Here is a 13682-nt window from a genome sequence, read left to right on the forward strand (position 1 = left end):
GGTGCTCGGCAGCACATTAAAAAAAGAGAGCTAGCAGAGGTAGACACAAAACCACAAACCCCACAGCGGCACTAAGAGCAAACTAATCAAAAGAAAGAAGATTCTTCAGCCTCTCATGACTCTACACCCACGGGCTTCCAGGTGCCGAATTGAAACAGTCTCCCCGTTGCCTAATTCCTCCGCACCTGGGCGCAGTGGAGATGGAAGAGCCCAGAGTGGAACTGTGGGGGCACATATGGGATACCTCTGGAGGCTAATTAATGGGATTTAAAGACATAGCACTTCTTCACTACCCTTCATTTGGAATTTTAAATTTGAACTGAATGTTACACCTATCAGGTGAAACGATGATATCAATATTATGTCAATTTTTGTGCACCATAGGTTGAACTAATGGAATTTACAGTGAAGATGGGCACTAAAATCGGGCTAAATGACTTGAAATCAATATTATCTCCTAGTGTAAACATAGCCTGAATCTCTTGGTCACAACCCAAAGCCTCCTCTATACTCCAAACTTCTGCTGCACTCCAGAGTCCACACCCCCAACGCAGAGCCCATAACATCCCCCACACCCAAACTCCCTGCCTCACCCCAGAGTCTCTTCCCACACTCCTAACCCCTTGGCCCTACCCCACAGCCCAGAACCACCTCCTGCACCCCAAATCCTTCATGCCTGCTGCTCTCCAGAGTCCACGCCCCTATCCCAGAGCCCATACCCCCTCCTATGCCCCCAGTTCCTTCCCCGCCCCACCCCACCCCAGTGAAAATAAGTGAGTGAGTGAAAGTAATGGACAGTGAGCAAAAGAGAGAAGGGGATGGAGTGAGCAAGGAGGTGGGGCAGGGGAAGAATGTTTGCTTTTATGCAATTAGAAAGTTGGCAACCCTATCCAGAGGCATTGGGATCCATGTTGCTTTCTAGTCAGACCATGAAGAGACCTGAAAACAGCTGGGCAAGGTCAGTTCAAAATTGCAAAAATACTGCGATCCCCATGCTCGGTGAAGCAGCTTTTTATTTTTTGTGTTTTATTTTTCAACATGAAACCAGCTGCAAAACAATATCATTGATTATGTTATACTCTGTATAATATGTTGTATGGATCTGAACATTTAGCAGGTTGATTAATTAGAAACAAAATTCCTTGTGTCATGTCTGATAACAAGGTCACAGCATGGCTCTTGTAAAACTCTGACTGTAAATTGCATTGAATTAATACCAGTCAAGAGGATTTCATGGAAATTAAGTCTTGTCAAACAAATCTGTTATTTTTGACGCGGTTAGGGGCTGACGGTTAAGTCCAATAGTGTTGATCCTTGTATTTCTCCAAGCCATTTGACAAGGGCATGCATTAGCCAGATTAACCATTGGCTCAGTGACAGATCTCAGCGTGTAATTATTAATAGGAAAACATCAACGTGGGGGGCCATTTTAACAGCGTTCCCAGGGGTCGATTCTTGGTTCAATGCTATTTAATAATTCAACTGACAATCTAGACAATGCTATAAAATCTTTGCTGGTAAAGTTTGCGGATGACACGAAGATTGGTGAGGTGGTAAGTGAACAAGCAAGCACCACAGAAAGGTCTGAATCACCTGGATGTACCCCACAACTGCATTTTAATACAGCCAAACGGAAGGGAACCCATCTGGGGACAAAAAATGCAGACTTATGCCTCTAGGATGGGAGACTGTCTTGGACAGTAGTGACTATGAGATGGACGTGGTGTTTATCATCCTTCACCACCAACCCTTAGTGCGGTAAAACCTTAGTGAGGTAAAAAGGGCTAATGAGCCGCTGGGATATACCAAAAGGGAGAGCGATCCTGCCCATTTACACAGCTATGGTAAGACAGCTACTAGAACCGCATCTGCCGTTCGGGTGTCTACACTTCAAGAAGAATTTGAAAACACTGGAGAGAACTCAAAGGAAAGACACAAAAACAAATCCAGGAGCTCGATAACAAATCATACAAGCTCAAGGAGCTTGAAATTATTTTGCTTTTTGAGAAGAAGATTTGAAAAGTATGAGTCTTGGGGGCATTTTTTCTCCCTTCCTGTGTAACACAGAATGTGCCATGATCTGAAGAAGTGGGTCTGTCCCATGAAAGCTCACCTAATAAATTATTGTGTTAGTCTTTAAGGTGCTACTTGACTGCTTTTTTGTTTTAATGTGCAATATGTGCATATATCATCTTGGCATTTCTCACCCAGTCAGTTCCCTGTCAAGGCCTGGGGGGATCTCAGTGTCTCAGGTTTTCTGCTTGTGGTCATTTAATGTCCTGAGGCCTTAGCACAACAACAATTCTTGTGAGGATTGAAATGCTTTATAGGTAACCTAAATATTGGCTCAATATGGGGGTAACTGGGTGACATTTATTGGGCTGTGATATTCTAATTGTCCCATTCAGTCACAAACTTTGCAGATCTATGGAAAGGAACAGTGGATATTTGCAATACACAAACTATACATCTCAAAGCAGTCTGCAGATACAAAACGCTTGTCATGTGACTGGCTGTTAGTCTTTTATAATCCTGACCCTTGTCAGCTGGCTGATGGCAGAAAGTAAAGTTTTGTCCCACCTTTATTATTTCATCTGTTCAGTCTTTCCAGATTAGTATATTTAGAAAACAGAATTTAAGTGTTCTGTCTTATATTTAAACCTTGGTCAGGTAAGGTAACAAAGATGTAAAATTTCTCCCAGACAATTTAATAATTCCGAAAGGTCATTGCTTTTCATGCCTTTTCTAATTTAAAGCTTTAGCTAGATTCTAGGAGACAGACTCATATTTTAATATTTTCAGTCAAGTATATGGACTTGAGAACAATGTGATTACTGAACATTTGCAACTGTATTCTATTATCTTTTATTCATGAATAAATTATGGCAACATACATTTGTTCCCTGTAATCTTCAAAGAATGCTCATACAAATTGCAGCTTTCATCTCATTAGAATTTTCTGAACAAACAGGAAAGACTCATGCAGATAGGAGTGAATCACATTCCATCTGTTCCACTACAGTCACCACTTTTTAGATTTACTCTTCTCTTTTCTCAATGTTGATGGCTCAGATTCAGAATGGATTGTTATTTTCTCAAACAGAGTATAACCACCATGTCATTCATGTGAGGGGTGCCTGATATTGACATATTCAGTGAAGTGTCCTCCCATCTGTAATTTTTGGTGAAGGGAAAGTTAAGTGCTACACTAATTAATATTGACAAAACAAAAAGCAGTCAAGTAGCACTTTAAAGACTAGCAAAATGGTTTATTAGGTGAGCTTTTGTGGGACAGACCCACTTCTTCAGACCATAGCCAGACCAGAACAGACTATGGTCTGAAGAAGTGGGTCTGTCCCACGAAAGCTCACCTAATAAACCATTTTGTTAGTCTTTAAAGCGCTACTTGACTGCTTTTTGTTTTGATAGTGTATAGATTAGCACGGCTCCCTCTCTGTTACTAATTAATACTGAGAGTGAGAACATGTATGATCTCACTGTAAATATGACTGTTTGTTGGCTGTCATGCTTTTAACAAATTTAAATGTCATGTTGGGTTGGTGGGAGTTGGCCTAGTCCGCGAAGGTGACAGAGCTTTCTTGAGGGTCAGTCCAAGACTGTGACACAAACTCCACTACAGGAACTAATCTTCACCACTTTACACTCAAATTGAAAGATACACTTTTCACCCTGTCTTCCTTGACACATTGTGTGTGTCCATAAAAATACCCCTCCCTCCTAAAACAATACACTCTTCTTCACCCTTAATTTTTCCAGCACAGAGAATGAAAGAGTCAAAATAAACCTACTGCACTACTGGAAGGGGCTCAACTACTTCAATGAGGAGGGCAATGTAATGTAATCTGTATAGAGTGGTGTGGAAAGGGGCAAGCGGCAGTAAACTTTACACTGAAGAGCTTGATTTGCTTGCACTCACTTTCAGGCTTACATGTTCTAAAGTTCCCAGTAAAATCTGTTTATTTCTACCTATTTATTCCCAGTAGATGACCAGGAGCTGTTCTCTTGGGCTATGTCTATACTACAGCGATCTTCCGGAAGATCGTCTTTTGAAAGAGCACGTCTACACACAACAAGAAATTGAGCTTTTGATCCAGTCTTTTGAAAGACCAATCTGCTCTTTCAGAAGAGAGCATCCGTATGGCCCTGGCCACTCTTTTAAAAGAACAGGCCAGGAAATGCCATGGACGGGGTTGCATGGTAACAACAAGTCCTTCCTGGAGCACCAGACATGGTCTCCCTTAAAGGATCCCTCTGAAACAACTCCTCCCTGCACACGCTGAAGGCTGTCGAGCTGTCTGCAGCACAGCAGATGCCCAGCGGAGACCCCCATGGATCCCCAGCAGCTACCCCATAGGGAGTCCCATGACGCTGTGGTCCAGCTGGTGGCCCCGGTGCTTGTTGCTGCCCTCCAGCTCTTCAGGTGGGCCACCCCGAAAGCTGTGGTCCTGCAGGCCCCTTCCACAGGGCAGTGTCCTATCCCTCGGGCACTCCAGTGCCTGTGGAGCTATCCCATGAGCTCTGAGCGGTGGGACCAGCTCATGATGGGTGAGTGGGACGATGACTACTGGCTCCAGAACTTCCATATGACTGAGTGGATTTTTCTGGAGCTCAGCCCTGATCTCCAGCATCAGGACACCTGTGTGAGGTGTGCTCTCCCCCTCAAGAAGCAGGTTGCCATTGCAATCTGGAAGATGGCCATCCCGGACAGACACCAGTCCATGGGGAACCAGTTCAAGGTGGGCAAGGTGACCATCGGGGTCGTTCTCATGGTGGTAAGACATGCTTGGTTCAGACACCCATCCCAGGGAGGGAGCACCCAGGAAGAGAGCCCCTGGAGGGAACAGGGCCAGGGGTAGGGGTCCAGGGACAGAGGGGCCTGGAGCTCCCTGCCATGCACTCATGAGACATACGCTCTCTATCCTTTGCAGGCCATCCAGGTAATCAACACCACCCTCCTACAGAGGATCATCTGTGATGGGGACCTTGACGCCACCGTTTCAGGATTCAGCACATTGAGGTTGCACAACTGTTTCGGCACGCTGGATGGGACCCACATCGCCATCTGGGCCCCAGACCACAGTACAGGCTGTTTTATTAATAGGAAACGATACCTATTAATAACAATGGATACCAGTCCATTGTGCTCCAGGCCCTTGTGGATGCAAAAGAATGCTTTATGGATGTCTGTGTGGGCTGGTTGGACCGTGCCTATGATGCCCAGGTGTTCCACAATTTGTGGCTCAGACAGAGGATAGAGCTGCCACCTCCCTCCTGCATTCATTGCTCACACAACCCTACACTGGCCACATGGACCCAAGCCAGAACCAGTTTAACACCTGGATGAACCAGACTCGCAAGTGTCTGGGGTGAGTGTTTGGGCACCTGAAGGGCCACTTTAGGCGCCTCCTGACATGGCTGGAAGTCGGCCTCCACAATGTTCCTGCTGTCATAGGGACATGCTGTGTTCCACCCAATATTGTGGAGAGAAACACAAGCTGTTAATGCAGAGGTGGGCTGCAGACACTGGCCCCAGCTACGAGCAGCTGGCCACTGCCCCGTGTTGCCAGACCCATGCGGATGGGGTGCAGATCAGGGATACCTTCTGGGAGGCCTTCATTTGGGGGTCCCAATGACCCTGGTCCAGGCACCCCTCCACCATGACCACCCCCACACACCCATCTCCTACCATTCCCCCACCACAACCCCCTCCCGCAAACCCACCTCTTACTGCTCCCCCACCATTCACAATGGAAAAATAAACTCTTTAATGAAACATTAGAACTATGTGAACAAGACAAATACATAACTATATATAGTGGGGGATGGGAGAAATCATATACATTATGGGGTCTTGGGAGAGATGTGGGGGCACTGGAAGTTGGAGGGGGGTGCTGGGACAGGGGTGAGGGGCCATGAACCAGGATGGCTGTGGAAGCCTCTACACCCCCACGGTTCCAGGGACCCCATTGGGGCTGTGATGGGGCTGGGATCATGGGGAGGTAGGGATGTGGGAGGCGGGGTGCAGCAGCCTTGAGCTCGGCAGAGGGGGTGGATGGGGGAGCAGGGGAAGTGGCTCAGTGGGGCCTGCCCTGGCCATGAGCCAGTACATGAGTTCCCACATGGCAGGAGCCTGAGCTGGAGCACCTGCCAGGGAGGTCAGGTGGGAGCAGGGCAAAAGCTGCCAGGGGGCTGGGACAGCTGGTCTGTGACAGCCTGGATGAGGGTTTGGAGGGCCACCACCACCTCACATCAGGCCTCCCACTACTAGGACACATTAGCCCAATACAGCACCAGCCACTCGCACACAATCTTGTTCTGCTCCCACTTGATGGCCGTGTGAGCGGTGGCCTTCTCATCCTGGTGGGGACATGCAGCCCTCAGGTATGGGCCCACCCAGGCACCAGAGGTGGGGGTGCTCCAGCGCCTCCTGCAGGGCTCCCCAACTGGTTGATGGGGCTCACCTGGCCCTCGGAGAGTGGAGCTATAGGGATAGAAGAAGAGAGAAAAACAATCCATGAGTCCCACAGCCTAGCCCTGAGGGCTGTGCCCCTAACCCCATCTGATGGCCTGGCAGCCCTGGGGATTCCAGGGGCTGAGGGGTCACCACATAGGTGGGGTATGTGCTGGGTGTGGTCGGCCTCCCGCCCTTACCCAGATGTGTGGCTGTCCGGGCTGTCCAAGGGAGTGGGTGCTGGGTGCTGCAGGCAGCCATCTCCATGGCCTGGGAGATGCAGCCCTCCAGGGCATGTCGAGCCTGGGGCTGGCAGCCATGTGGCTGGCCTGCTGCTGGCTGAGGCGGAGGCGGGCACCTCCTCCTTATGCCCTGGGCTGTGGGAAGTACCCTGAGGGTCCCCCAACGAACCTGGGGGAGGCCCTGCTGGAGAGTGCTAGGCTAAATGACCTGGACAGGAGGGCATTGACTAGCATGCAATCCATAGACCCATCCTCTTCAGATGTTGACTCTAGCTCCTGCTCCTGCGGGGTGGTCTGGCCTGAGGGTCCTGGAAGGTCCTCTTCCTCAGGCCCTGCAGCATCCAGCACAGTGATGGGGGGGGCTGTTTCTTTGGCCCAAGGAGTTGGTCCAGTTCCTTGTAGTGGGGGCAGCTGGTGAGTGCTGCCCCTGAACATCCAGCTGTGTCCCTGGCCTCTCAAAGGCCTGCCACAGTTCTTTAACTTTGGACCATATTTGGTCCAGGTTGGGGGGGGGCGTTGCACCTGGGCAGTCAGGCTGGTGGACAGCTGGGCAAATGCTGCAGTGTTCTAAAATCTCCCAGTAGTCTGCAGCAGGACCTCCTCGCCCTGGCAGAGGCTGAGGAAGTCCCACAATTCCAGCTCTGATGAGGACAGGGCCTGCGTTTCATGTCCTGGGTGGGCTCTTGCAAGCCCTCTATTAGCTTGTGGGGGGGGGGGGGGGGCTCCTGGCTGCTGGCCATAAGGGCAGTGGTGTAGCTGTATTGGCTAGAAACTTGGTGGGAGGGCATGCTGTCATGGGCTTGTGCCTTCGCTGCTGCTAACGTGCTCTCAGCTTCCTGGCACGGTGTTTCTGTATCTCAGAGTTTAAAAGTTGCTGGACATAGGGAGCATAGAACTCCACTCAACTGGTGCACACGGGCGCCCTGGCCAGCGTGGCTGGCAACAGGGAGGACCGCTCTTTCGAAACAGCAGCCCACAACGCATCTACACGTTTTCTTTTGAAAGACTTTCAAAAGAAGGCACTCGTCCTGATAGAGGAGTGCTGTGTTCCTTCAATTTAATTTCAAAAGAACACTTTTTGTGTGTAGACACTACGCTTCATGTTTTGAAAAAAGACATCTTCCTTTGAAGACTCTTTCAAAAGGATTTGGTAGTGTAGATATGGCCTCGTTGTCTCTGGTCCCTGTCACCAACCCACGTGTCCAGCTCTTTCAGCCTCTGCATGCAGCAACGAGAACCTCTTGCTCCCGATTGCTGCCAGCACATTGAACTCCATCTGGCCCCGCATCACCTTTTATACAAACCTGCTGGGCTCCCATTGGCTGCATTGCACACCACCTCTTTAGGCAACTTGCACAACCCCCTCTACTTCCTGTTTCTGAGGCAGTGTGTGGCAAGGGCAAAAGGCCTCCAACAGTGGGCCTCAGGTCCTAGTCCACCCTGTCACAAGGTCAGTCTAAAAATATTAGTTTTAAAATATGTTCTGAGCACAGGTACCAGGAACGAAATTCAAGCAGGAACTCTGATTTATTCACGTAGTTCAGAACAAACCTCAGTATCTGAATATACTAAAAAGGCAGACTTTTAAAGTTGTCATAAAGCAAGTTTAGTGGTTAAAATTACGGACAGTTACTTTAGCAAAATGACATAAGCTTTAGATCATGTTTAAATTGTGTTTAAGTAAAATGGGATTTCTTTTCTTAAATAGCTTTCTCTCATCTAAATATGAACCTGTACACTAGTGAGTCAGTCACAGTACGATGGCTGTTTATCAAATATTTTATTTCTCTGTCAGTAGAAATAATGCTTAGAATATCTTTTATATTTGTGTAGCAAATGTTATTTTTCTACAGTCAAGCTCATCTTCATTCTTCAGAGAATGAAAGTTTAAAATTGATACAAACCTTTTTAATATTAATAACCATCCCTGCAACCTGCGTTTTTGAAGTGGCCCTGAGGTTGTCAAAGAAATAGACAGAATAACTAATATAGCTGTTAATAGTTAATCCAGGCTGTATTCTCATTCTTTACCTGAACATCATTAACATGATCTTTAAAGAAACAACAAAATAATTTGAGACATATTTAGTAAATATACTTTTCTATTCTGTCTAGGGAAACAGTAGATATATTAACAATTGAACTGAACAAAAAGGGAAAATGATTTTTATTTGGATTAACATTAATGAGAAATTAGTGGGAGTATGCAATGTGAAGTTAAATACTGCAATAAAGTGATGTAATTATAAAACACTTACAGTTCCTGATGCCTTTCATGCAGATACTCTGCAAAGAGCTTTGGGATCTGTCATTTTTAATGGAATTTTAAACTTTATTAATTTCCTCCAATAACCATCTTGCAGGCATACAGCCTAAAATGGACTGATGGACAAAATTAATTGACTTGACACCAACATAAAAGGTCACTGAATTCCACAACGCACTAAATCCTTTGGAAGAACAGGTTCAGCTTCAGAGTTTGCCTCTGAAGAAAACAGATAATATTAAACTGTTTCTATGGTGGAAAAACGCAACAGAATTAGAAGAGAAAGATCTAGCAAATATGATGAGTCAGACTCTTTGGTCCAAGTCAACTACTGTAGCACAAAGGGAATGGGGAAGACCCCACATGTCCTCAAATGGGCAGCATCCAGGAGGTACAAAGCCAGCAGACAGGTCCCATGCTGCCGCTCCATATCACCTGGAGGGCAGGGACAGGGGGAAGAGATGGTTGGACAGACCCTTAAACATTAGACTGGGGCCAATATTGGTCCATGGATGGAGTTATAACCACATCTCTGATGGCTAAGCCCCCTCACCCTCTGATTCAGCCCAGCTCTTGTTAGAATCTGAACTTGTCTATCCAAGCTGCACAATGGGGTATGTTACCTCAGTGCATTCTCCCAAACACATGAAAAGTGATGAAAGGCTTTTGGAGGAAGGGTAAAGCGTTTCTCAGGTAAAATAACTTTACATCTTTATCTGGCCACAAAGATTAATATTACAAAAAGATTGTTAACAGTTAAGTGAAAAACTGCCAATTTAATCCACAGAGAGACAGCTGATAAAATCATTATATATGATAATGATTTCTTATGTGGCAAAGCTCTGGCACAGCTGAGAACTTGGACTTAATCTGAAGTACTACAGTAGCAGTTGCTTTAGAAATGCTTACCTACTTAGTAAGTCTAGTTGGATGGAGGATGCTGCTACATGTGCATCAACATACCTCCTTGTTCAACTGACCAGACCCCTTATGTTCATTAGGCATTCCTGACAGAGCTAAAGGGTACTCCCTTCTTGTCTGAACCACTACTCCACTGGAAGTTTATTTTATGGACATTGTAGCTAATGTGCAGTAGCAATCACAACTGTCCCAATAGTCTGCAGTTGTTTATTGTCAAAAATAATCATCACCAGAGGTCCACAGACCTTTTTATATTGGCAATACCATGGTGACCAGTACAAGTTAGTACTTGTATGTCTTTCATAGCCACTGATAATCAGGAGAGGAACATGAAGGCTATAAACACAGTAAAAGATGTAGGAAGACAAAATAGCAGTACCACATGCCACAAAAGATGTAATGGGATATTAATAAGGAAATTCTTGTATATAAATTGCAATCCTCTTCCTAAGTACAGTTTTATATTGAAGTTTAAAGTGTTCTCTTTTCTCTTCTCAAATGTCTACAAATACATACATATTGCAAAAGTATCTGCTGCTGAACAAGAATGGCATCCAATCCAATCATCTGAAGAAGAGGGTCTTACATAAATTCTTGACCTAATAAATTTGTACTGCTTGTGATTTAAGGAGTGTAACACAGTGTTTACCTCTACTGCCTAATTTGTGGCTAAACAACACACAAACACGCCACAGGTGCAAACATTCAAACAGATTTATAACTAATTCAATACACAGATTTATTGTACTGATACCACCTGGCTTCTTCAAAGTGCCCCTTGGTGGCCCATGGGCATGTTCAGGCAGTCTGCTGTAGTATCCCTTCCAGGGCTGTTCAAATAAACTTCTCTTCATGCATATTCAGAATAAAAAAAAATATTTATTCCAGGGGACCCAGTTGGTTAATATAAAATAAACTGAAATTAAGCCTCAAAACCCCCTAAAGTCCACACAACTCATCCTACACACAGTCCTTCATAGCCTCCCTACCAATGGCCAGGGTCTCTCTCAGGCCTCCCCGCATGCAGCAACCCCCTGGTTTCAAGGTCTTTCTTGAAAGAGCCTTTCCATATTTTCTGAAGACTCTGGCAGCATTTTCTGAGCTTCCCCCCTTCACTGGAGCCATCTGCTGCTTTTTATAGGGAACCACCTGATCCAATCTGGGTGTACCTCATTCTGTAATCAGAGTTGGCTAGTCCCAGACTCCAGGGGAAAGCCATCCTGCTACAGTACCTAATTAAACAAAATACTTTGTCTATTTAACAAAATTAATGCATTACAAAATGGCAAATTTCCTGTGCAGAAAGGTGTAATTTGCAGCTGTAATCATCTATTTTCACTGCATTAACAGACATTTCTCTTATTAAAATGGAAATGTGATCTTTATCAATGAAAAACGATTAGATGTGCACAGAACAGAGAAGCATAACCTGGGATATTATATATATATTCTTTAAAGTCTATTAACTCTTGCACTTTGCAGCACAAAATCCTGGCACCACAGAAGTTAACAACAAAGCTTGTATTGTCTTCAGCAAGGCTTGAATTTCATCTTAGTTGTTTTCAACAGTAGGTATTTGTTTGCTTGTAAAATATTGTTTATGTAGGCCAAAAAGAGTACAAAGCACTCTTAGTAAATGTATTTTCTAGCAACAATTCAAATTGATAGTTGCAGTCTGAGTGTTGTCAGAATTAAAATTTTCATTCTTGCCTCTAACAACAAAATCATACTCTCAAGAATAACATGAATACCTTTGTTCTGCAAAAAGTACAGCTTCCACGGTTGCTACCTGCAATACAACTAAACAGTAGGTAGACTATCACTATGAAGTTTGTTACTCTAGATATAACTCTTGAATTTTATAAATGGGCCAAATCAACCCCTTTTCTACTTTTGCCACAAACATATTTTACTAACCAATCTCAACAAAGGACAAAACTTTTGACTGAAGATTTTCTCTGTCATAAGCCAAAGTGTTTTTGCTTGAAACTTCTACTGTATGTAACAATTAATGCTAGTAGTCTGAACACTCCATATTTACCTCCTGGTCTCAAATTACTATATATTTAATTGTAGCTGTATTTCATTTCTCTGATTTTAGACGCACTGTTCTTTTTTCCAATCAAACAGAAGACATGTTCAGTCACATTTTTATTTTTGCAACCCATACAGTAGGTTGAAAATGAAATAATTCAGAAACATACAGATTGATAAATAATTGCCTTTGCTTTACTGCCATAAAATATCTGAACTTGGACTTCCTTTCATAATTGATTTGTACCATGCTGAACAGTTGAATCCACTTTATTTTCACATATATCGGTTTCTAATATACTCTCTGTACATGAGGATATCTTCTTTTGCTAGTGGTTGCATGATGCCTCTGCTGGCCTGGATGTGAGCATGAAAGATGTCAATTGATTTTTTATCTGCTTTAGGAGGCTGGACTTCATAAATGTTGTCTTGCGAAAAAGAGGAGATGTGTGTTCTGGAAAGTGAAAAGCAAATAGTTCTAGCATTAGGTCTCAAATCAGCAACTTTTCTACATCCATCAATTGCAGTGTAGCACCTCCAGGCCCACTGACTGTGGGAGGGTGCACAAAGGGGACAACTGCCACCATGTCAGAAGATCCAGGCCCTTTTGAAGCACCGTGGAGCGCTGTGTGCTGCTCCGTGGGTTGCTGAGAGGGAGCAGGGGGGAAAGGCATCGCTCACTGCCCCAAGTCCCCCCCTTCTGCTCTTGGCCCCATCCCTTCCAGGAATGGAGAGCTGGGGCCCCCTCCCACCTTGGTCCCCATCCCACAGAACCAATTGGCATTGCTGAGCATCTCTGTTAACTTTGTTTACAATGCATATTAAGTGAACAAACTCTGAAAGAGAATGCACTATAAATCATTTTCATATTCAATCTAAAACTCCAGCCACGCTAACCTTACCATCATGAGAAGAGCTATTACTCACAGATAATGTACTGTATTTTCATTTTCAGCAGCAATACTTAGATATTCAATACTCCAATATTAAAACAAAATCCCACAGTTGACCAGTAAAGAGAAATAAGTTAAATGTCAAAATGTTAAGATTTTGGGCTTGGAATGAGTAACAGATTAATCAGTGGTTAACATGTTGCCATCAAACATATACAGTGCAACCACAACCTACATATGAACTGTTTTGTGTAAATGCACCTTGATTTATTGAAACTCACAATTTTGAGACCAACTTTTGGGAAAAATTGTCTGATGGAACTACCGGGCATGTTGACACTTGAAGCTGAGTGTGTAATTCCTCCCTCAGAGAGGCATACTGGGGCTAACTGTAATCAACCTAGCAGGTGTGCTGAAAATAGAATGCATCCACAGCATCTCACGTGGCAGGGCAAACTAACCAACCTGAGTATGTGCCTGAGGTCTCTGACAGGCATGTGTTCAGGACAGCTAGCACCTCCTGCAGCTCTTGCTGCCATGGCTACACTCTTTTCAGCTTGTTATATTAAAGCTAATGCAGGTATGTCTCCAACAGCTGGGACTCACACCCCCACCTTAAAGTATACATACACCTCATGAGCTGTCTAAAAGATCTGAAAAAATCCTTCTTAACTGCTGATCAGGAACAAGATATTTCCCAGTGATCTTATATCTGGCACCTGAGTTTTAAGGGGACTGTGATGATTCTGTAAATCAACTTCGTATGTTCTGGCTCATGCCTTCTATAAATCTGTAGAAAAGTAATGCTTATATATAAACTTTATAAAGAACTTTAAAAATAAACTCAAGCCCAT

The 13682-nt window shown here is 44.6% G+C and overlaps 1 protein-coding gene across 1 annotated transcript in view; it reads right to left on the reverse strand.

The window, feature by feature from the left end:
* Positions 1–11946: 11946 nt before the first annotated feature.
* Positions 11947–13682, reverse strand: part of FIG4 (FIG4 phosphoinositide 5-phosphatase) — a 118575-nt gene continuing 116839 nt past the window's right edge. The window contains exon 23 of the mRNA XM_074990763.1: positions 11947–12389. Within this exon, the coding sequence (XP_074846864.1) occupies positions 12212–12389 (178 nt within the window). The 3' untranslated portion in view covers positions 11947–12211. The remainder of the gene's footprint in view (positions 12390–13682) is intronic.

Source organism: Carettochelys insculpta, chromosome 3 (genome assembly GCF_033958435.1).
Source record: "Carettochelys insculpta isolate YL-2023 chromosome 3, ASM3395843v1, whole genome shotgun sequence".
Taxonomy (NCBI): domain Eukaryota; kingdom Metazoa; phylum Chordata; order Testudines; family Carettochelyidae; genus Carettochelys; species Carettochelys insculpta.